At 40.3% G+C, this 25,601-nt stretch overlaps 1 protein-coding gene and 1 long non-coding RNA gene across 4 annotated transcripts in view; one reads left to right on the top strand and one right to left on the bottom strand.

Moving 5' to 3' along the window:
* The window catches only part of PDE11A (phosphodiesterase 11A), a 144,859-nt gene extending 124,838 nt beyond the window's left edge, over positions 1 to 20,021 (top strand). For both annotated transcript variants that reach the window (XM_064515014.1, XM_064515016.1), the window contains 4 exons: positions 130 to 197; positions 3,224 to 3,294; positions 6,171 to 6,254; positions 19,411 to 20,021. In XM_064515014.1, coding sequence (XP_064371084.1) covers positions 130 to 197; positions 3,224 to 3,294; positions 6,171 to 6,254; positions 19,411 to 19,572 — 385 coding nt within the window. In that variant the 3' untranslated portion in view covers positions 19,573 to 20,021. The remainder of the gene's footprint in view (positions 1 to 129; positions 198 to 3,223; positions 3,295 to 6,170; positions 6,255 to 19,410) is intronic.
* Positions 1 to 25,601, bottom strand: part of LOC135328864 (uncharacterized) — a 74,728-nt gene that overhangs the window by 6,251 nt on the left and 42,876 nt on the right. The window lies entirely within an intron of this gene.

Here is a 25,601-nt window from a genome sequence, read left to right as displayed (position 1 = left end):
TCTGGAGGAAAAGGAGGTGTCAGGGCTGACATTTTATATACGTATTATTTATTTATGCATCCAGAACAGAGTTGTTTAGAAATCCAACAAAGGTTGATTCAGCTTGTATTGTTCACTTCTGTTTTTCAGATCAATGCTAATGACAGCCTGTGACCTTGGAGCTGTGACCAAACCGTGGGAGATTTCAAGACAGGCAAGTCATGATTAATAGCAGGGCTGGGAAGAGGCGGGACTGGTGGGACAATATTCCCAGGGCCCTGTCTTACAAGGGACCAAAACTGGAATCAATTTACAGCAGTATTAATGCTGTAAAAAAATAGCAGGGGGTTTCTGCGAGGAATGGTTTATTGCATAATCTGTTCATTTGCACATGCTGGTGAGCGGTATGTAGGCACCTGAAGAGATCTGGTTTTATAACCTCCCCCCATCTTACGAACCTTTTAAATCTGTATTTAAAAATGGATAGATTAAACCAAAAAAAAGCATTAGCCATATGTAGTTTTGCTTGGTTGGTTTGTCCCAAAGCTTTTCTTTGTAGTGTACATGCCAGTGGCAGAGTCTTCCCTAAAGCAAAAACACCAGCAGATGATCTGCAGATCTTGATTAACATTAAATCTTCAGGTTTCATAAGAGAAATGTGCTAATTAGTTCAACAGTGGTAGGAACACTGCAAGTGCAGTATAGAGCCTTATTTAGCATCCTGTGCTTAGAAGTAAACAAAAACTCAGGCTTTTGCTGCTTATTAGGCATAGTACTCAGGTCCAGCATTTGCTGCAGCAAGCAACTAAAATGAGAGAAAGCAAGCTGTTGGTCTGCTGGACCAAGGCTCGTCCCAAGAGTCTTGTCTGTTACCATATGATTTTCCCACTTTCAGGCATCTTTGCTTACTCAGCATCCATCATTAATATTTTCTCTTTCCCATGCTAATAATACTCAGCCTGCCTTCTGCCTGTTTATTCTGGACCTGAAGACAGGACAATGTTGGGAAAGGGGGTTTTGGAGGAGTATACAGCATCAACAAGCAAATAAAAAATACACCGGTGCAGTTCAGTGTAGGTAAGAAGCTGGCATGAATTTGACTGGCTTAATGACAAAGTGTTTGTTAAAAAAATGGGGTGAAGAAGAGAAGCTAGACAAGATAGTGAGATGGGAATAGCCACATTTTTTGGAGGAAGACGAGGAAGGTAGTAGAAGCTGAAAAGGACGTGTATGCTTTTGCGGTAGTACATGCACATTAACTCAGGCAAAAAGCATTCATGGGGTAAGGGCCTCAGCTCAGCTTGCAATTTTGTCAAATGACTATATTTTGCTTTTATAAGCAGACTATGACAATAGTCCTTCTAAGGCTGTTATTCTACCCAGCCAGAATATGATTACCTCTCACAGAAATTAGGGAGGATGCTGTTATACTGCAGTGGGAAAAGGGGCACAAGTCTTTTCAGTACCACCTAACCACAGCTGTGGTATGTGGAATTCGTCTTTATTTTTCCTCTTTAACCCAGTTAGCTTCTCTGTTTTCTTTGACAGCCAAAATGTCAGGTAGGATCTGCTTTCCATGTTGCGAATCTTTGTGCTATGGTGTTGAATTAGTCCTGAAGCCTCTGGCAAACTGTTTTTTTACTCTTTTCACTTTCGAGGTCTGCTGAAAATTCCTCTGCAGCCTCGTGTACAAGTTTACTTCATGTTGAAAAGTCCAGGCTGGGATTGATTGAAGCATTATCTGGTTGAGCAGAGAGGCCAAAAAGTCCACAGAGGAAAAGCAGGGGGAATACTTGGACTGTGCATAAAGGAAAAGAACATGAGAAGTGAGGGAGAAAGAGATCAAAGTATATGAATTGAAGGGAATAAAGATAAATGTGCAAAGGCAAACTTTAAGAAGACAAGATAGAAACAGACAAAAGAGGAGAGAAAGGGACACAAGGAGAACAGGATGAGAACAGCAGTGAGACACAGGGGTGAGAATACATCTTGACTATTTTTATACAATACACTTGGCAAACCGTTAATTGCTGCTAAGTTGTTACGTTATTCATCTATCTGGAGTATTGATCTAGGATTTTTTAGTGTGCTGGGATTTCATACATTATAAAATTCCAAACTGTGTGGTAGCCTGGCTGAAGATTTAAGACTATTTTATAACATCACTTCACCTACTTCTAATTTATTTTGAGACTCCCTTTTTCAATTGTAGCAAGCTTAGGATTTGTGAATGTTAATTACTAGGCAATTGCTCGACCAAGAAATTTTGAAATTTTATGAGAACACCCTGTTGTGCCATGGTATTATGAAATGATTTTCCATCAGTGCACTTGAAAACAATACGAGGCATGATGAGAAATTTACTGGATGCCACCTTCAGTAGATAAGCTTCCTTTTGTTGCATCTCAGATGTCACATGTGTACCTACCTTCTAAACCCCCACATATGAGAAAGAGTAGAATTTGTTTAGCTACTATATCAGGATTGCTCACTGTGTGACTTCTTGAAACTCCTGTTGTTTCCAAAACTAATTTGTTTTTAAATCTTACATTCTTCCAAGAACCACAAACCTTTACTGACTTAGAATAACATCTTCATTTGCAAAAATCAGGAAGACACATTCCACCTTCCATCCCACCAATTCTTGCATTTAATCCAATATGATAATCGTAATCTGAATTCACATTTAGATGTTCAGGTCCTGTAGTGATGACAGTCACAGAAAGAAAAAAACACTGGTGGAAAAAAACCTTTTATGATCTGATGTTAAATTTAGGCAACAGAGGTTACTTGTTAATTAATTTTCTTTGACAAGAGAAGTTGTTCAATAAGGTAACAGCCTGTAAATACCCAGGCAGCTCTTGCACACCTTACAAAGCATTTGTACAGCGATAATTATATATGCCAACAAGAAACTCTAATTCTCCATTCCTTTCTCAATACTTGAATAAGTTACATGGAACTACAGTGAGCGTTACCTCCACATTGCAATGTAATTCCCCCAGTTCTTTATCAACAGGTGATAAAAATGTGCCTGTGGGTGGTTATGGCTATCTATACCCACTGTGTGCTCAGCTCTGTGTGCTCAGCTCTGAAAGGTTTACAAACATCAGTAATTTAAGCAGGACTATTAACTCGTTTACAGTTAAGCATAAGCTAAAGTCATAGCCTAAGTAACAACTCATGACCCTAAAACTTATGTACCAAGAACTCTAATCTTTATCATGATTTATGTTTTAGGCAGCTGAACTGGTAACCAGTGAGTTCTTTGAACAAGGAGACAGAGAAAGATCTGAACTCAAACTCACCCCTTCAGTAAGTTTTTTATCACTTCTGAAATAGCTACCCACTTGGATAGGGTAAGAAAATACTGCATTCATTCAGGAAAACAAACTGTATTTTGTATGGAGAGAAATATCTTGGGATAAATAAAAGCTCTGTCCAACAAGGAGGTGCATTTAGAGCACGTATAGAGCTCTCCAGTCAACTCAATTATATTTGCATTGAGCCCTTATAGAGCTCTCCAGTCAACTCAATTATATTTGCATTGAGCCCTTCTCTCCATCTTCTGTACCTATTCCCAAAGTTATTTTGCCTGCTAATTTTCTAAAGGGACAAGTATTATTTCTAATGCACAGCATTCAAACCAGAAATCACCAGAGAGTTAAGGAAATCAAAATTTTCAGGTTTACTTTATGCTGCAGTCATCTGCTGTTTTTGTTATTTGACGTATCAAATGCTGAAAAGGCATTTCTGTAAGTATGCAACTAAATACACTCTGGATGATAGATCGGTGTTAAGTGGAAGATAGGCAGATGAGTATAAAGTGTGAAACAAAAACTAAGAGGAAGAAAAGTTTCATAAAGGTTTTCAGTGAATGATTTGAAGAGAAAGCCTTATCCAGGTTAAATACCTGAAAATGCTGACAAACCATTATCTGGATGAAACAGGAGAGGGGAAACAAGAAAGTTTTCTAAAGAACTTAACTCACAAGCCATTCATGAATATGTTTATGCTCCTAAAAATAAAAAGAGATAGTTCCATTGGTTCAGACTTGTTCTCGCTTTGGTAATATTTGCACATGAGCATACTCCCTGTGGAGATATAATGAAGTCAAAAAAGTTAATCAGTTTGAAGTAAACAAGGCTCAGCAACAATAAACGGCTATCCACTTGTACACTATCACAGCTTGGGAAATTAATGGATTTCTCTATAGCTGTTCTGTGCGTACATCTTCCCAGTAAAAGAGTAGCTAAAATCCCATAGCACAGTAATCAATCAGTGACAGCACTAACAATTTGGGGACCAAATCTAGTCCTCAGTAACTGCAAGTTCCATCCCCTATAATGCGTGCCTTTCCTACCATGTATATAAAAGTTAAAGTGTGTTTCTCATGCTAATAAAGCATACAAGTAATTTTTTTTCAACGCATACATTAATGTTACTGTCTTCAAGTAGCAGTGATTACCAGTGCAAATGGCCCAGGTTTAGCAACTTTAAGAATTATTCTGAAGTGTGCTGTTACGTCTTACATTTTAGTCATACTGTGGACTTGGTAGAAGTGCAGAGAAAGACCAAAGCCAGAGCTTTTTTCTGGATTTCTCATATCTTTTGAAAATCTGCATCCAACAGCCTAGACAGGTGGGGAAGGAGAATGTATTGTTATTGTATTGTATCTCCAGCATTTCCTCCATCGTAGGAGCTCTCTCACTCTTCCTTTGGGCTCTTCAGTTTACACCAAGGAATACAATCATTTGGGGCCACATTTGGCATGCTTTGAAGCAAAACAACTTGAAGGAAGATTTTCTTCTCTGTTTGGCCATTCAGTTTCCAAGAATCCAGTTAAGTGATGTGTGAAGTGTTTTATGATTAGACCAGTAATTAATAATGAAGTTCATCAGTTCTAACATCTGATGTCTACGGATCAAAATCATGTGTGGAATTTTACCATATTGATAAGGAGGAATTTTTAAACAAGATCAGTTGCTGATGTATTTTGTGACATACCTCTATGACAAGCCACCTAAATAGGTGTTGCTGCTAGTTGGATAAGATAGAGAAGAGAGTTGTCAGTAAGATAATGTGATATTTTGTCTGATAACTTGAGGATTTTTTTTTTTACATCGTGCTTAGAAAATCTGAAAAGCACAGGAATTTTCAAAATGATTTGAAGAGGAAACAGAATTTTCCAAAATCCCACCCCTGATTCTTTTTTTAAGATCATTTAGGCCTTGAATCTTATCTCTACATCTTATTTCATACACTGGGATACCTATACAGCAGGCTACAACTATATGAATTCAGCAAGACATTCAACATAATATAACTGAGTTTCTGGAAGATAGAGAGGTTCTAGAAAAGTAAGCTATCAAACCTAGAGGTGATAGGCCCAAAATAAGAACAAACTTTCCATGGAAAAAGACAGGAAGGTTTAAAACTTAGCAAAGACATATTAGGTGAGTGGTATGGGTGAGTGTAAGTAGAGGAGGACTAAGATCCTGTAGAAGGAAAGCTGATCGACCCAAGTAATCTAAGGTCACAGAGGAAACTCATGTTCGTACTCTTCATAACTTTTTTTTTCCCCCGTCTCCTTTCATAGGGCAGTGCAGCCAGTAATTGAGGCTCTTAAACATCAACTTTGGCCTCTGTAATTCTGTCTTTAGGGGTGCCCAGCAGGCAATGAATCAAGCTGTTTCCAGAGGCACAAACTGATAACTGCTCCCAAGATTGGTCTGTTGATTCCTCACCCTTTGGTTTCACAGACATGGCTGGTTCTGTAAAAAGGGTCTGCAGTTGTGAGGGAGGGATCCAGCCCAGATCCTTCACTGTTCATTTTGCTGATCTGGAAAACCCTGTGCAAGAAAAAGGAATTTCTACTCAAAGGTATCTACTTTACATTTCTGCAGGAGGTTTTTCACCAGCTGAAATTCAACTGCAGAGTATTTGTTTTACATTACAGAATTAGAAAATTTAAATGCATTCGGCCTACAAATTTCAAAACAGGATTGAAAATAAGCAGTTTATTTTTCATGCCAGATGAAGCAGTAAGATGGCTGCTGCAAAGATTGATTATGGTTTACAAAGGGTTCTGTTTGTGAGAATCTGATCATAGCTCCAAAGTGCTGGATGATGTGTCTGTAAAATACTCCAGTGTAATAAAGCATGACAGTTTTGTTCCCTTCTCCATTCAGGCCATTTTTGATCGGAACAGGAAAGATGAACTGCCCAGGCTGCAGCTGGAATGGATTGATAGCATCTGCATGCCTTTGTATGAGGTAATTTTTACTTACTGCTCATGTAGTCAGGAGAAGATTGTTCTTCCCTCTCTAGGGAAAAAGTTAGCTTACGGTACAGCCTTGGAGGCTGTTTGAACTCTTAGCTATCTCTGACTTTACCAAAAGTCTGAATTCTATGCAGAAATTTTCAGATTCCCTGAAGATGATAATAATCTGTAAATACACTTTCTCTTTAAGTTTTGAAAACTCTTAAGGCAACAGTTTATTATGTTTGAGACAAAATGATTCTCATTGTAGCAAGACATGGACTGTGCTGCAGAGTGGGGCCAGTGGGATGTTCTAGGTAGGTGCTGCTTGTCTTTGGGCACAGGTCTGAGTGTGTGAGACCCAAAGGGAAACTCAGGGCTGAGCCTTTGCACTCGGTTCTGGCTCCTTTCCAAACCGTTCAGGGGCACTGTAGGCCAAGGCTTTAAGGTCAGTGACAATTTGTGGTTCAACCTGTGCGCTGTTTAACTTGGAGTTTACTCTTTTAATCATTCATCCACACAGCTTGTTTAGATGCTTGGAATAAATTATAAGTCCTTACGTACTACTTTACTAGGGCTATGCATGACCAGGATAATGTTTCTCTATTTTGGATTAAACCAGCTTCAGAACTTGACTCGTGTAACATAAGCTTCACCATTTTAACTTTTTCTCTCTTATCCGTATACAAAGCAGAGCTATGCAGGCAGGATGATAAATAGAAAGTAACACTATAGAATCTTAACCATCAATAACTGTGTCAGCCGGTATTCCCCCTACTCACTGAAACCACACAGACAGCCTCAAGCCACTGAAGACTGCCACTTTAGCCTTCAGTATTTGAGAAAACATGGAGTTGTTCTCACTGGGCATTTCTGGGGAATTCCAAGAATGTTCTCCCTTTTACCATTGCACCCAAACTGCCACACGTCTCCACGGAGTGAGTCAATGATGATACACAGTCAAACGTCAGGCAACAGGTACCAGCTCCCCTCTTCACATTGTGCTATTGAAAATGTGTGTGAATGTAGCTTCCTTACGCACATGGAAAAATAGATTAGCAGTTCCTTTTCATTTTTGTAGACCAGATGTGGCACCAACAGCAATTGAGGTAAGAAGGATGATGCGTTTCCCCTGCCCTCTACCCTGTGGCATCTGAGGCTGCAGCTGTGCTAGCAATGAAGGGGCTGCCCAGCAGCAAAGACAGCTCCTGCTGTGTGACATGATAACATGCATTGGTGTTAACAGCAAGGGGGCTACAGCTTTGCCAGTATTCTTGTCCCTTCCTTAGGACAGGTCAGTCTTTGTCATGATGAAATAAACTGTAAATCTATGGCTTTCGAACAATTAAGACAACGTAAGCACAGAAGACCCATAGAGACTTACATTTTTTAAACTACCAAACTCATCTTGAACATTACGTGAGGTAGGGAACTGACCTTGGAAGAAAAGTCTTTAAAAACAATCTTACTTTCAATATAATAGTTACACTAGAATGCATATTATACCAGAATTCATGATTTGTAATAGCATCTGTAATCCAAAGAGTACAATAAAGTAGGAAGAGCTGATAATCAGACCATCCTCTGCATGAGAAGACTAGATCTGAGCACTAAAGCTCTGGTTAGTTAGCTCCATCTTAGCAGGAGATCTCTGGGGAATATATTCACATCTGATTTCCTTGCTTTCTGCTGTCTTTGCATCACGCTGTGCAGCTATTAGCCTGCTGCTCAACAACTTAAAAAAGAGACACCATCAAACCTCTAAGTCATTGCAGCACCAGCCTTAGGGGTAAACAGAAACCTTGATGTCATAGTATCACACTGCGTGAGATGCTCTCCTGAATATGCAGCCAAGTTTTAATTTTCATATCTGGCTTAATCAAACCTCAATACACATATCACGTCAGCAGTGTATTCAGGCATTGTAAATCCTCTGCTTAGGGCTGGCTAAACACACTACAACTATGGCTAAGTTCTGGATTTTTTTCTTTTCTTTCTGAATACATTCTTTAAAATTCCAGCCTTTGTGACACGTTGTAGGAACTGCATGTGGGGACAGAATGGGTTACATCATTACAAATGCAATATAAAGAGACAGAGCGGCAGCTGACAAATTAGTAAAATCTTAGTGGTGCTTATACAGCTCAATAGCATAGTGCTTATAAAAACCGTATGTTTGACATAAACATTTGACACTCATTTTGCTATCAAAATTACAACATTAAACTATAGAAAACAAAATCAAGGCTTTTGCATATAGTTATTTCTATATTAGGGATTCAGAAGTCCCGAAGCCGTGTGGGCAGATGCCTGCATGCAGAGCCCTGAAGGGAGCTCTGCAGGGGAACGTGTGCCCAAACCAACCCAGCTGCTGCAGCAGGACCTTATGCTGTGCCTCATTCTACATGACACCCACACGCCAGGGATGGTCCCAGCAGTCAGTGAATGCTGGCAACTCCTATTAAAGTCAGAAGTTTTGCTTTAACCAGAAAAGCAGTAAGACTAGCACATCAGGGTGACTAACGGCACATACGTTATCATTATATAACTGTGCAACTCGCTCGCGTTTCAGAGAAAGCAGACCAAAAAGCGAATGTAAATGCAGAAAATGTCACAGCTGTAGCAGCGTTCCCCCTGCAGCAGCTCATCAGGCTGGGTGACAAGATTGTATTTGTTTGAGGCAGTCTCAAGAGTAGGCTATTCTGGGCACCTGCAGATTTCTAAAGTACACCTTCCAGTACAGAAGGAACTTTAGAGCCCAGACTTCCAGGAGTGACCACTGACCTCCAGGCACCGCACCAGTGCCACTGACCACACCACCACATACCTTCTCCAGAGTCCAAGCTTGTGGGCACTCTGGGTCACAGCTTAGCTCATGAAGACTGCTTGACAGTTAAAACAGTATATAGACTTTGCAGAGCTTTCTACAGAATTATTCCTTGCACAAAAGAGATACTAAGAGCCAGACAGATTAAAAAAAAAATGCCACACATATATGGCCTTCCTTGCCTCATTTTTCTCTCTACTCTGTAACATTCTTTAAGATCTGATCAGACATCTGGGGAGCTTTGGATCTACCTCCTCTTTACATATCTGGTCTCCTCTCTGCCTTTCCTCAGAGTAGCTTATGACAAGACTCTTTGAGGTGCAGGGTTTTTTGCCCCAACATGATCAAGTCTCTTTTATCAGGGAGATGTATATCTTGACACTCTGCTCACCTGTCTAGAAACTATTTTCTTGATTTGGCCTCTTCTTTTTTGTGAGAAGGTTTACAAGTGACTAGCAAATTCTCAAGATTTGTGCATCTTCCATGAGCAATCCTGTTTTACTGTCCCTTGAGGACAGGAAGAGTCAAACCCTGAAGAAGGTCAAAGATAGAGATATGCTACATGAGCTAACATGAAGTTTGAAGCTGAATATAGATATATAATGAGAATTGAGAACATTACACGCACACCCACACACCCATATTTCCCATATCCAAGTGTCTAAATCCAAAACCTTTTTGTCCTTGCTAGCGAAGGGCACTCTCTAAGCCTGACTCCACTCTTGTCACAAGCTAAGCCACGGCTCTGCTCCCTTGATCTGCCCCACATACACTGTTCCATGTGGGAACAAAGCCATCTCCAATTTCAAAATACCTTAGTAATCAGATCTGTTTCCTTCACACTGTGTATTAAAGGATTGTGAAGATAAAAGCTTTCCAATTTTTTGTTCATTGCTTTTTATTACACTTGGGACATTATAATTTTATTGAATTTACTTTTTTGTTACTGTAGTGATCACTGATCAGCGTATTTTTATGCGACAGTGGAGTTTTGCCCTGAGTAGCAGAATAGCCATCCATTTACTCTGAAGCTCTAATTTTAGTTAGGGGCTTTAGTTACGCTTTACTGCATAACATTTGCTCTTCATTCAAAAATGACAGCAAGGAAAGTGTTCATCAGTAGAGATGAGAAACAAGCTTATTAGAATAATCATTTATATGGAAAAATATGTTTTTTGGAACTGTAGGGCATTTCAAATCTACTAATGTCGCTTCAGTATGAAATTATCATCCCCCCCCCCCTTTTTTTTTTGGCTAGAGCACTCTCTAAAGGGGGAACACATGCAACTAAAGCAGAAAGTCTAAAACATCCCACGGAAAATAAAGCACTATGGCTACACTGACAGCTGCATTCACCACACAGATAACATATTCTGTACCTATTAGACATACGTGTTTGTGTAACAGAAACACAGAGTTTGGATCGTTAAGACAACCCATTTCTCTGAAGCTGCAGTAAAGAGAGGCTAAAGTTTTAACACCCTCGGATTCCTATCCTGGACTCTGGTCTGTGAGTACCTAAGACAGAATCAGGCACAGATTTCCCCCAACTCAGATTAGCTTTCTCTGTAGGGAGCAGACAGAGGGGGAAAGTGCAGATCTTATTCTTTTTATCATTAGTTTTCTCACAAACAACATCAAAGCTTTAGTGATTCTGTTTAAACAAAAGCTGGTAAAAGAAGCCAAGCTCTGTGTTCACAGCATTGTTAGGCAGAGACAGTAGCACCATGAATAGCAGGGCCAAAGGCCATGCACTCTGCTTCTGGCCAGATAAATACATAGTCAGGTAGTCAGTGACAACGACAGCAGCTATTTAAATTTAAGGGAGATGTCTTTGTGGGAGATAAAGAAACTCAGGACTTATATGTGCCTGAGGTTGCCCTGCTCACCTCTACCTTGGTGCTTCATTGAACTGCTGCATTTTAATGCTATTTTTAGTGCTATTCAAGATTTTCTTGGGTATTAAGAGCTTCAGACATATAATAGAATATACAGAAGTGAATTTGCATTATGCCATCCAAGAGTCTAGGAGGAATTTGGGAAGAGTAGAAACATTTATGTTTATTCTAGCAAGTACTTTAAATTTTTTAGGCTTACTGTGGAGAGACAGTAAAAGTCCTTCTTTATCACATTGCTTGACATGCTCAGAAGGAAATATAGTTACTCGGCCTACAACTCCAAGTGCTCTTATATGCCTGTCTTCCTGTAGAAGATAATGTCTAGCCTTGTAATTACATTCATCTTAAAGTAATGCCCCTATAACAATGTAGCTGCAAAAGCATCTATTCTGCTCGTAAGCATACATTAAAGGCACAAGGTATTGCAAGTGGCAGAATTTCTGCAAAGTGTAGGGAAAACAGAAAGAAATCTCCAGCAGTCATGGCTAACTGTGCTTTAATTTCTTCTGTACAAGAGTTGGCTTTGACACCTGAATTGGAAGTGTGTATGCACACACAGTGATTTGTGTTAAAAGCTTAAACTGTAGTTACACTTAAGAAGGCGGGACATCTGTCCTCTATAGTTGCAACTAAAGAACTTGTAAAATGGCTTAAAGGGAAGTGCTTATCCATATGATCAATTTCCAAATGGCTTATTGTAACCCTCATTTAACCCACAACTGCATCCGTTTGGACAAAAGTCAGGGTACTGCTGTTCTATTTTAAAAGTTTCCACCTAATTAGGGGGCAGGGATAGCATTGGGTAGCAAGTTATTCACCACAAACAATTTACAAATATTCACTAAAATATGTTCACAAGTTGTTGAGAAGTGTTTTAACAAAAAAAAAAAAAACCCACAAGACTAAGCTATAAAGAAAATGTGTTCACGGGAAGCCATTCGATCAGATCTGTGCAATTCCCATTGACATCAACTTTACAGCTTTTTGGAGGAAGAAGAGGATAACTTTTAACAGATCCTAAAGAATACCATAAAGATGCACGTTTTTGGCAGTACGTATTTCTGACGTTTGACATGGACACAGACAGAGATAATGCATCTGTGCTTCCTGGGACCGCTTGGCTGGCAAGGATGAGTAAGGCAGACAGTGTCAGGATGCAGTGTGTGATGGGCTAAGGCTGTATAGAAATTGGCAGATTAAATTAGTTTCACTTTCTGGTGAAATCCCAAGGGAAAGTTTACCCATACTTTCCAAGGAAGAGCAGGTGCAGCATATTCTGCTGAGTTTGTAAGAAATTTGCTGCAGAAGAAACTTAATCAGGTTAATTATGCCAAATGACTGGGCTTGGGGGAGTTGGTAGCTAAGGGCCATGTTTGGCCCTGGAAAAGGAGATTTTAGCACTGCAAAAGGATCTCTGTAGCCTTGAAATAGGAACTCAGCAAGGTTCAGCACTTCTCTTTCCTTGTCAGTTTTCTACTAATGATGAACCTACACAAGACAACCCAGAACTAATTTTCTTGAACTTTGATTTTTGTAATTTGCTGCGATTATTCATGGGACATTGTATTACTCTTGACAATATGAGGAATTTACATGGTTTCCCAGATTGCTCAGAAGAGACAGCAGAAACATTTATCCCTTCAAATGAGAGCACTTCTTCAATTTCTTAATTAGTCATCTAATGCCAAAAAGGAAACCCATACAGTTCTCAACTAAAAGATTGTCATCAACCAAGACATTTTAGAAAATATAGGGAAAAAAAAAAGAAGCAACATTTGCCATTGACTTCAGTGAAGCTAGGCTTCATTAAAGGCTTTCATGATGATATGTGAGAAAAAGTGATTAATCCATAGTAGTGCAATTTCTGTTGCTGTTTTACTTAGAATTATCTGCCCAGTGTATTGCAGAAGACATGCAGTCACGTATGGAAATGCATATAAAGATCTGAGGAAGTAGATTGAAAAGTTGGCAGATAAGGTAAAAGAGACAGCCAACAGAGGGAACTCAGATTGTACAGCAAATCTGAAAGAAGATAAATGGATAATTTAACAGCCATTCAGTTTTCAAGAAAGACAAAGCACAAACTACATTGCATCAGAAAAGGACTAGAAATGATGATGGATGAAACGCTTCAAGTAAGTGTTTAACACGACAGAATCACAGTTGCCTGCAGAATTCCCAGCTGAGGGCAGACCCAAAGAACTAAATAGGGATATGAGACAGATACGGTTTGAAGAGTTTTTCAAAATCCATTTAATAGCAAGGCAGAAGACATTGATCAGCTGCTTGGTTAAAATGTTGAAAGGAAAAGGGGTAGAAATGTTCTGTCTTTTGCACAGAACATAGATACAGTATCAAAACCATAAACAGCAGAGCCAAATAAGACGTTACTTATGAAACAATAGCTCGTCTTCTCTTGCGGGCAAAATCTCCGTTCTGTGCAGTTATAATGAACACATAGGTTAATTGTTTGTCTAGCAACTATAGCAACACGTCAGCTGAGCTACTTCAGCAGGTATCCAGTCCTTCAGCAGTGTTCTTTCCCTCTGACGGCAAAGACACACTTGATGATGGTCAGAGCACACTTTGTTACCAGGACCTCAGTACATATTTTCCTCCTTGAAGTATAGGGCACATTTTACCAGTGGAGAATCTTATTTTATGACTCATCCATCCATAATATGTATGTTATTTACAAAGGACTGCAACATTATTCTTGCTAGTATATCATCACCAGAAAGAAACATGAGACTAACTTGTACCAGAAGAGCTGACCACTTGTGCACGTATTAGATCCATTTCCGATCACAATTAGCTGCCTTCTACACTGCTAACAATTTCTATAGAAGACATACCAGAAACTCATCTTTTTTATCACAGAAGTTAGTGCTATTAATTTCATCTAGTTATTTCTTTAGGCACCAGAAAAATTTCTCTGGCTGAAATGCAAAACCAATGCACTGATGCATTGCGTACTTGACTATCTGGACTCCTTCTCAGTAAGCCCTAGAAAGAATAACAAAGTCTCCATCAAGTGTGAGACCGCTGTTTTGTTGTTGTTGTTGTTGTTTTTAAATGACCTCAGCCTCTTCCCAAATACAGTAATTTCTTCAGGAAATGAATGATTAAATAGGGCCCTAAATCAGGAGGGCAGTTACTTAATTCACATATGCACACAGCCATAGGTTCATAGAAGTTAAGCCCTTTACCTTCTGTGGAGGGCCTACTGAAGGTGCAATTATAGTGATCTTCTTGTTTCTAGTACATGGACATATGTGTAGAAATGATTTTGTTTTTTCAAAACATCTTTCATCAAGTATTTTTATTATGAAGATCAAGTCTGTGGATGACTACAATATAGGTTCCAGTTTATCTGAACTAATCTGAGGTTCAAGGACTTTCAAATGGATGGCTCACCTCTGGCCTATGTATTTTCTCATGAAAGCCACTTCAGCAAAACTCAAGCGTCCAATTCAGCTTTGCTGTAACTGGTCACGACTCTCTTGACTTCAGCAATGCTTCATATGCTTACACCAGGTCTCAATTTATCCCTACGGCTTCCTGGTCACTAGTCCTCCCTTTCAGCTCAGAAACTGCCTACACAATAAAAGTGATTCATTAGAAACCACCGGGTTCCAAAGAAGAGTGAACACTGTGACCTATAACTTTTTGATATGTGCTCGGTAATAAAACTGAATTTATACGGTCTTATTCCATAAACTCACTTTACAAATATTAGACCCACAACCATACTTCCACAAGCTGTAATCTTGTCAACGCTCGTAAGTTAAGCAAGGTCAGAACCAGTCAATATTTGGATGAGAACCTCCAAAAAAAAAAAATTTAAAAAAACACCGAAAACAAACAAGCAAACAAAGCCCCTTCTGGTCCCACATTTGTGGGTTAGGGAGTGCCATGCTCCCCTTTGCAAGGATTTGGTATTAGAGTACAACAAAATGTTGTGTTTGTTTAAGCAGTTCAGACTCTGGCCACATCTGCGCTGCATCTTGGATGTTTCCAGTAACATCCTCTCCCACAGCCAAAGCTGATGTAGCAGATGAGGCCTCTGCCCCCGCACGCCCTCACTGCCCTTCCATCCAGCAAAGAGAAGAGCTGACGACAAATGCCTGCTGCTACCCATCACCCCCTCCCTGAAGGGGTTTTTTTGCTACTTCTGCTCTTACTGCATTCTCTTTGTTTTACATGCCAAGAAAAGCCATTCTCCCCTTCCGCCACCCCCACAAATAGCTTCCTCTGAGTATCTCGCGCTCACCCCCTTTGGAGCTCTTCCGTCGAGCAGCCCTGCCGCTCTCCCAGGCGTCATCACGGCGGTGCTGAAGGCCCCTTCAACCTCGTTTGGTACTGGAGGAGCTTATGGGTGAGAGGAGATGCACTCTGTGACACTATATCATAGGCAGAGCAGCACATAGTGACAAAAGGTACTTCAAATTGTTAACGACGGTAGGAAGAGTCCATGCTGTACAGTAAGTTTCTGAGAAACAGCTTAGTCGCCTTTTGAGGTCTGTAATACACAGACGCCAAAGGGAACTGCAGCTTTAGCTGGCTTTTCCTAACGTGGGAGCGCGCAGCCAACAGCAGGACTGCTCTCATAGCGTGCCTTAATCTGTGATTCAGAACAGCTTTTACACCAAGTAGGATAAAATCACAAAGGTTACCGATCTTGTACCTACTGCTGTGTGACAAGGCAACTACAGCACAGCACAAGAACTAGGTACGGGCAGCTGGGTCCCGGGGCCGAGGCCTGAAGCGGGAAGGGAAGCTCCCCGAGCGCCGGCTGCCCCAGTGCAGCCGGGCGGACGCGGCAGCTGGGTAGCGAGCACTCCGCGATGCGAAGGAGACAGGCGATGAAACAAGGCATTTCTGGAGCTACGAGAGTATTTGGTGGCATCTCATGTCAGACAGCTCTATAAGACCAATCCTTTTCCCACTGAAGCAAATAATAAATTGGGCCTTAAGAACCCAGACACCAAACTAGACAAATCACTAGCAAAGCAGTTCCTATGAGGCATGCATCAAAAAATAGCAGCATGAAGGAGCACTATTATCAAGGGATCTTCATGCAGTAAAACAGAAATAAAAAGTGCAGCCAAGAGGTAGAGAACCCTGACTAGGCTACAGCCAAATAAACTTAAATAGCTTTAAAAATAAATTGTTGGTTTAATTCGGATCAGAAGCGGGTGCTGTGAATGTAACTCAGTAAATGGCCAAGAACCTGCCAGAAGGGAGAGAAATGTGTTGCTTTTGAGATAATTTCCCAGAAGCTTCATAAAAGAAATTGATTACAGGAGTTTAATTATTAAAACAGCCAGAAATATAGTAATCAAATGAGTTTTTAATTACATCTCAAGTAGAAATAAAATCCAGTCAGTGTACTTTCTATTGGAAAAAGTCCTAGCGAAATGCTTTGGTAGCTGGAAAAAATAAAATAAAAGCTAATTTCCATAGGAATTATAGTAGTAGGTTTAATTAAAAGACCAGATCAGAATGAAGGAGTCCCAAAGCGAAAAGATACTAAATACGTAAGCAGTGGTTTAAACATCAAATCAATGTCTGAATAAAGACGTTTAATAGACCAAGTGCAAAATCTGCACTGTCAAGTATCCCTAATCTAAATTAATGCATAACAAGATAAAGTTTCTTAAAATTACACTATATATTTTGTAAGCATTCAACAGAATTAATTGCTTGTGCTGTAGTAAAATTGAAAATCAAAGCTATGGTTTATTCTTTCTTAAATACTCCTTTTTATTTATTTTATCAATGTTTAATGGTATTAGTTAACCATGAGGAGTATATTAAGTAACCTTATTCTTGTTATTTGAACGGTAACCTCTGTTACCTGTGGATTATTAGACTCTGTAATATGCATAAAACTTTTACAGGAAATCTATATCTTTACTTTTGGATTTAAAAATGTGTTTACAGCTCATAAGATAACGGTGGTTAACTTGAAACAAAAGTGAAACTGTGCAGATGCTTATTGAATCCATTGCTAATCTGCCTGGACCTCAGGTCTCTGCTGCAGCCAGTGCAAAGCAAACTCAGCTGGGTGGTTCGAGTGCCCACAGCCCTCCCAGCACCCCTTGGTCTGCGCACGAGGCGCAGAAACGGAGGCAAGAGGGCTTTCTGCGACTGTAAGAGGAGGGCATGGGTCTCAGTCTGCAGTGACAGGCACGGCGCTGGGCCGTGCCACCCTGGTACTAGAACTGAAAACATTGTCGTCTCGTGGCAAGTTTTGACAACAAAATGGTACAGAAAGGACACAGACATAGCCTAGAGTTGACCAACCACACTGAGACCAAGCCGGGTGTCCCAGTGAACTCCTCCTCCTTTACACTGCCCGCAGGCAGGTAGAGGTTGCTGGTACACCGCTTGCGACAGGGACAAAATGTAATGAGTTTGGTGCTTACAGATCCTGGGGCTGACGAGGTCAGAGCGCAGCATGCCCTCTTTGGGCTTAGAGATGTTTGAAATGTCCCGATATTTAAACAGAGGAAAAATATTTTTTAAGTGGAAAAATGTTTTTAAATATTGGAAAAATATTTGATGAAAACATTTTGATGATTTAAGAAAAGCCAGCAAGCTCTAACTGTCAGTGGATGGATGTTGGCATCACTGACAGGGCCCTTCGCTATGCATAGAAAGGATTGGATGAGTTGCTGTAAAGATCTGACTATCTAATTTGCTAAATCTAGACTGAGTTTGTAGCAGTCATGCAGGTGCTAGTCAGCATCAGCAGTGAGCTTTTCACACAGTTATTTATAATGGGTTACTGCCCCTCTTTTTGGACGGGACCAAACGAGATTTGGGAAATACATGATGATCTGAAATAAAGAGCTAAAAACAGGGAGCTGTGACGTATGGTGATAAAAACATTATATTTCCAATTTCCATTAAAGCAGAGGAATGAAATGTCACCAGCAAGCAATACTATATGTGGCAGAGACCACAATAAGCGCTGCCTCTTACCCCCGGCCCAAGGGTGCATAATTATCTGCCCAGTCCAGGCCATATTCTAAGGAAATAATTTGAAGTGGATTTGCTTCAAGTTCCACACAAATAGGGTAGTTATGGCATGATTTTTAGAAGTGCTGAGCATTTCATATTTCCCACTGAAGTCAACTGAAACTGCAAGTTTTCAGCACATCTTAAAAATCAGGCCATTAACCCTTAATTACCATATAATAGCTCAATTAAAAATCTACCAAGACTTACTTCAGTAGCTAACCAAGCTCCCATGGCTTGCAGGCTAGCTATAAAAAAAATCCAGTTCTTTAGTGGTGTCTGGGCTTCTGGGGCTATTTAAAGTGGTTGCTGTTAACCCTGCTATTTAAAGCAAAAAAATAAAAAAGATCAGCTGAAAAGATACCTCCTTCCCTTCTCCTTTCCTTCCAGTTTTCTGCACTTTCAGAGCAACTTTTGTTGTCTTCTCTATCATTCTTTTAATTTTCTTCCCTGCACCAACCTTTTTTTTTAATGGCAAATACATACGTCTCATACTGTCAGAGAAAGCAAGAAACCCAACTTTCAGCAAAACCCACTTCTTACCAATGAAAAGCTCTGCAAAAGAATCGCACAACAGGAACTCCCCTTGTCCTGGAACTGGGCACATTACGTGACTGCTTTGGAGGTAACTGGTTCACCCTTTCTTCACATCTGGGTGTTGCTGTTAGGAGGTGCTGTCTCTGTACTGTAGAGATAAAACTACGTGAAGCAGTCATGATCTTTCCTCATAAGCATTCAATATTAAAAGAGAAGGTAAAATAAACTTCTAGCAAAGGTATGTGGTGATTGTATCATTTTGGGGCTGATTCAGAGCCTGGTGAAACCAGATGATTCTCATTCGCTTTTCTGGGCTTTCAATTGGGTAGGTAGAAAAGAAGTGATTTCAGCAAAATTTAAAAAGACTATTTTCTTTATTTTGAGCACACAGAAATGGATGCTCTGACAGCTTAGGAAAGCACGGCACTGTTGCGGTTTACTCATCTATAGCAGGAAATGAGAATCTAGCACCTGAGAGAATCTGAAACTCATTTCAGTTTTGTCCAACTTGCCATCCCCCTAGCAGGCCTCCTGCTTGTAGACACCAGCAACCAGATAGCCTCAGGCGTCTGTGGGGGATGCCTCAGAAGTGAGAACCATCTTCAAGGGTTAAGAGAAAGCTAAACTATTTGAAGCCCTTTTTGCCATTTTTGGTGCCTTAAAGCCTCAACCCTCAGATCAAGTGAGTATGACATAAAGAGATGCTGATGAAAACCGAAAGCCTCGCCTACACAGGAGTGCACAGCTGGGGCCAGGGGGTCACGGGGTGCTCTACAGACTAGACTCCATTTACCCTGTTACCCTCTAGACTGTGAATCAGAAAAGTGTAAATGTTGTCAATATTTTCTCTCCCTCTTTTTATTTTTTTTATCTTTTTCCAGTGTCTAGTGAAGCTGAATGTGAAACTGAAGCCTATGCTGGACTCTGTGGCAGTGAACAGAGGTAAATGGAAGGAGCTGCACCAGCAAAGACTTCCTTCTCAGACAGCATCCTCGTCCTCCTTTTCTTCTAGCTTTACTGTGTCTCTCGAAGACATAAATTAAGGCTGCAAATGTCAGCATTGGTTTACGATAAGAGCAGTCTGAAAGGCTTGCGTATGCTTAGGCACGCCATTTAAAAAAAAAAATGCTTTCACGGACATGCTTAATTAATTGGATATTATCTTGATAGCAGTAGTTTGCTTTTACTTGGAAGCTTAGAGGGTCTGAAAGAAAGGCCTGCAGTGAGACTGTGCTGGTATCTGGAGCGACATGGAAGACTTAGCACAAGAAGCATTCATTCAGCTCCACTACATTTCAGCCGCTGCTGTAAAAATCACACAAAGCTGACAACAGCCTGAAATATAAGAACTTACGGCTTAATAAAATTAATAATACAGAGCAGAACTGGGATGCAAGTTGGTCAATTCATATGCAAGAGCTGCAGGAAAAGAGAGCAGTATGTAATTACATTGTTGTTTTGCATCTCTTTAGTACATGTTATGAATCAATTATGCCTGCTTTTGTGATGTTCCTCTCTCACTCTTCCTTCCTCTTTTATGCCTGAATGTTCCGAAAAGCCTGCTTTGTATTCTAAAGAAGTATTTTTTTACAACAAAGCTTCTTAGTGATTGATCAGGGCCTCTAGAATTGCCTACCTTTGCTACATTTAAAAACAAACTTTATTATCTTTAAAAATACCAACCTGTCCCTGCTTTCCTGAGGAATTCATATTAACAATGCAGTAAATTTCCCCAATAGGGGAAGTTTGTATAAAGGCAAAATATTGCATGGTCATTGGGGGGGGGGGGGGGGGGGGGATGGTGGGATCTTTTAAATATACTCCTTTAATGCACTTTTTTTTTAAAGTTACTGTGTCCCCTGAGGAAAAGATTAATGAACTTTAATGAAAATTAAAAAAAAATGAAAAATGAAATCTGTTGCCTTGTGCTTCAGGTTTACATTGCATTGAAAAGTTTACCATGGATATGCCTTTCTGGTAGAATTTCCAATTGAAATGAACATTTTGAAATGGTAGAGGGAAAGAATACCATCATCCTGGACTGACCACCTCTCACTCCCCTTGCTGTCCTCTCAGTACAATTTCAGACAACGTTATTAGAGCTAGCAGAGTACTAGTCAAGGCTCACATGTAGATGTCTGTGGTAGAGGTGTCATAAAAGTTTAATCAAACATAATAGGTCACAAAACCAAATGTGTCTGCTTCTGTGTGATGACACCGGTGTCATGTGAAAGTTGGTCTCTTTCCATTAGCGCAGAGATCACTAGTGCAGCAAAACTGTGATCTATGGTTTGAGGGTGCTGTCACTGCTGCATGACCAGATACAAGAGGATTCGTGTTGCAACGCTTAGGAGTTCCCATTCATGGGGGGAAGAAAGCTTTTGTACTCTATGAAAAATGCAATTGTAAAGATAGGGTTGTCTGGCTGTGGGTAAAAGTCGCACCAGAAATTAGAGCTGAATTCAGTTCTTAGTCTGACACCTGTGCCAGACTCCATTTACTTCAGTGGAACTGCCCTGACCTGGCACCAACATAACAGAAATCAGAACCTGCCCCAAGTGACTAGATGCTAAAAACAGATTTTCAATTTACAAATCTAAGGAAAGAAAGTTGTGAGCACCTTTGGAAAGCTGACTAAATCTGTCTGACAGTCAAATAAAACCAAATCCACTGATCATTTCTTCCAGAAAAAAAAAAAAGACAAAACAAAACCCTCTGTGCTACTAGTCGTGTGTATAGGAAAACAGCTGGAAATTGCAGTACCGTTTTAAGGAAATCTGTTAGTACACAACCGAACCACATCATTTTCTCTATTAGAGAGCAGCAGGCAAGGAGCAGAAATTCAGACTACCCAGCATTGAATACATGCACCAAACTGAAATGTTTCTGCTATTGTTTTACCACCTTTTTCTTCCCTGAATAAAGATAGATGCAGGACAGTAAGCAGCAAGCCATATAAAACATGCAATATGTACTTTATGAGAGAAACAGATACTAGGGATTGACATAGTACTGCTGGAAGGTACACATAGCTTTCCTGAATTTTGATATTGCATACTGCTAAGTATAACATAATTTATAGTGCATACCCTACAGCTTTCCCCAAGGTTGAGTTTCCCCTCATTTCCTTTCCTTTTTATTGGCTTCAGTGCACTGTTGCCCATAGCAACACCCACCGGCAGAGATGGGAATTCAGCATCACTGCAACCTGACATACAGTTGAAGCTCTAACAATGTCAACCATCAATCAAATGACTGTTTGTAATTGCCTCCATCTATTTCTCCTGTCTTTAGGTATCTTTCCTTTTGGGGGTCAAAATTCAGAAAGTGCTGACTAATGTTACGGTTCTGTTCCTCCATCGCAAGGAAGAAAATGAGAGTGCTTACTTAGATCTTTATCAAATTGTTCTTAGGCAAAACGAAGCAACCCTACTGAAATCAGTGAGTCACAGAAGTATATCGCAAACAGAATTTGGTCTCCGAGAGTGCTATATCTCAATCTAGGGGGAAAAGGATCTTGGAACATACTAAAATTTTCTCAACGCTCAGCTTAGGAATCAGCAAAAGATCTGCATTTTTAAGAGAAAAGGTTCTTTGTGGAAGCACACGGTACAGTAAAGAAACATCTATTTCAAGTTTCTCATATTTAAGATGGTGGGAAGCAATTTTTAACTGGTGTTTACAAGCTTGATATATAGAGATTGTACCTGCTTTTCATTAGTTTCTTCTGATACTGAAACACTTTTCCAGTACTTCAGTCAGTTTTGTCAAAGTATTCCAAAAGAGATGTGCATGTGAAGAGATTTCTGTGTAAAGTATCAAGTCTGAATTCTCCATCTTTTAGTTATTTCCCTGACCACTGCACAAGCAGAGATCAAAATCCATTGATACCAGCTTATTTCTGCAACTGTGCATAAAATATAAGACCATAACAGGAGAGGACAAATCAGAGGACATGTGGAGAACGGGACAGAAAACCCACTGTTACCTAGGACAGCGCTGATAAAGCCCTGCTTGGCCTTTCTCTGAAGATGCTCAACATGCTGTTATGTCTGAGCAATAGAAGCATCCTCACTTATTTGCTTCTGCTGTTAGTTGAAATTTTGCCTTGAATAAGGACTCTAATATTTACAATTCTAGTGCTAAAATGTGGTGAGCGCATGGAACATCCATAGGACCTTAGGGGCTGACATCTTCCCTGAAGGTGCTTTGAGCTAGTTCAGCTGCAGTGCCTTTTTTTCCAGGTACCCTGCTGCACCTTTTACTCTAGGTGCAGCCTGAATCCGGTCAGGTTTCCTGTACCATGTGCTACAGGCCAAGAGGTTTCACAGAAGCCGGCCAGCTGCCCTCACTTTATCAGCAGAAGATGCTGAGGTGGTTCAGGCCTCGCAGTGACTCCACGCAGGATTCTCACCTTTGAGACCCCTTCCCTAAACAAGCGCATAAACGCATTGCCTAGGGCAAAGAGGAGGGAGCCTCGTGTTCGAATCCCACTCGATTTGGAGCAAGCTTTTGAACTGCGGTTGCACCTTAGGCTGTTGGGAGTCACAAGGGTAGGCTTGTCCCAAGCCCTCCTGCTGAAGCCGCTCCACACAAAGGAGCGGCGTACATGTTTGTAGCAGGGCGAGCGCACTCCCCCCGTTACAGAACCGATGCCCGTTAGGCCTGCTTCGCTTTGGTTATTTATACAAAACGGAATGGCTTCAGCCGAAGGGCCAGAGAGGAGCTCACACGTGCCGTCCTCGTAGGCCTGTGGTTAAAGCTCTCTCCTGGGATGCGAGACTGTGACTTGCCAAGAAAACCAAATACTGGTTAAGGCCATAGGACACTGAGTCAAGGCTCTCCTCTGAATCAGCCTGAAGAAGGGCTTCCCCCCTTCCAAGAGGAATCTTTGGCCATAACTGTAGTAGTAAAATAAGATGGAGATTTGCTCTAAAAAGGCCCGGGTGTTTTGCCTCTCTCCCGGGCTGGGACCTGCGGGCAAATGAGGACTGCAGAACTTCGTCCAGACATGGATGCGTGCATACGTCCAGACACAGTTTCGTTCCTGCTCCAAAGCAGAAGCATACACACTTACAAGGCCGTAAGGCAGCAATAGCTCCTAACAGTTAAATTTGGACACTTGACATGGCAATTAGACACTTAATTCCCCATTAGCTCTGTCATAGCTGGCTCCTACTACTTTGCAGGACCAAGGGATCTTGCTGAGAAGGCCGTTAGTATGTTTTGTGCCCTGAAGAAAATAACTAGAGAGTACATGAGTATGTTCCATTTTAGCTCAGGTATTCATCAAAAGGTGCCCTTGCTACGGTAGCTGCGTTTTCTGCACTGGTGGCCTTGCTAATTGCTCCTGCTTCTAGTGCGCTGCGATTTCAAACCTGCTGACAGTTATCAGCAAAGCCAATACTAGTGCTCACAAACTATTTCTGAAGACTGCAACCAGCAGTGCCTAACATAATTTGTAAGATTTAGACTAACTAATCCTAATGAAAAATAGGACAGTTTCACTCCACAGGCTGAATATTTATTTTCCCTTCATATAACAAAGACAATTTTAGCTACAGTTAGATATTTTGTATATTGAGTGAGATTTTAGAATAGGATTATTCTGAGGTTACACAAAATATAACAGACACTTCCACCACTTAGAATGTTCTGGGCAAGAAAGTGTAGAGCAAGAAAATTATATTGGCTTTATTAAAGAAACTGACAATTTTAATCATAAAATTATATGAATGGTTTTCAACAAAACAATGAAATGTAAGTTATAAATCAGCTGAAATAAGAGACTCCAGAGGTTTTAATGACTTGAATGTGACAGTATTGGAATACATACCGAATACTGCTTGTTACCTTTTCTTTCTTGGATTATCTTGTATTTAATTACCAATTTATGAGCATGTTGGACACTACGTCCTACAAGTGCATGGGGAACACCATTATAAGCTTTCAACCTCTGCATATGGGAAACAGTTGACATGTGCACAGACACTGTGTATATTTTCTAATGCAAGTGAATCCTACATACTTTCAAAATGCATAGCTTAGGACTTCTGCATCAATCTCCTTTTGGCATTTTAAGATCATTACCCTCATTGTTTTGCCTTAGTAGATTAAACAATGCTGATTCAGCTTTTTTTAAAGCATGTTTTTGAAATTAACAACTTGGTTTTATTGGTCTCACTAAAAAAATAATAAACCACTTTAATGGCTCCCTGTGATTTATTTTTTTTTATTTTTCATTGAAACTATTCTGTCAGGTTGAATCAGAACTGTATCTATTGATTACTGAATCACACAGAAGAGCAAAGAAAGCAAAGGCAACTGAGCAGCTCGAATATAATTTTTGAAACACGACCTTGCAGCATTCATTCCTGGGAACAAGCCTAACTCCACTAGATACACTTCGCATTATTTTAGAATAACTAGAAACGGGATCTGGCCAGTGACCAGGACTATTTATATCTTCAGAAATTACACACGTTGAATCTTTAGGATGTATCATTATTCAGCAGAAATACTTTGCAAGAACACTCAGCAGCATATGTTGGCAAAAATAAACCCCCCAAACCAAAACAGCCCTCTAAAGAACACGTACGTTGTTGAAATAGGCAATTTTAGAAAAGTACTAAAACATTAGTTTTACTCTATTAGAGCTCTAGGAAAGCTGCTGGATTCTCCTAGGATACAAACATCCTTCCTTTCATCGGGCTTTACGCACTTCGGATCACGACAAAGGACGCGTTTCATGTTCAAAAAGCACCAGACATCAATAAAATACAAGTCCTGTCTTCCAGGACTGTGTATTTAGCTTAGGGCTTTCTTTTACAGTACCACTTACTGCTTAAAAGCATTTAAAGCTCATTACTCAAGATTTACAAATAAATTACAAGCCTTGGAAATATCCAGTAAATTTCTTTTTATCCTTTACTCCTTTCAACCGCTGGAAATACTCAAAAGAAGAAAACATCCGAGTCTAGGCAGTATTTTAAAGACAAGGGGTCTTGTTCGAGCTGACCTGGGATTGTTACAAACGCTCCATTTTACTGCCCAGTAGGTAAGGACAGAAAAG

Source organism: Dromaius novaehollandiae, chromosome 7 (assembly GCF_036370855.1).
Source record: "Dromaius novaehollandiae isolate bDroNov1 chromosome 7, bDroNov1.hap1, whole genome shotgun sequence".
Taxonomy (NCBI): Eukaryota; Metazoa; Chordata; class Aves; order Casuariiformes; family Dromaiidae; genus Dromaius; species Dromaius novaehollandiae.
This window is presented reverse-complemented; position numbering and strand designations above follow the sequence as displayed.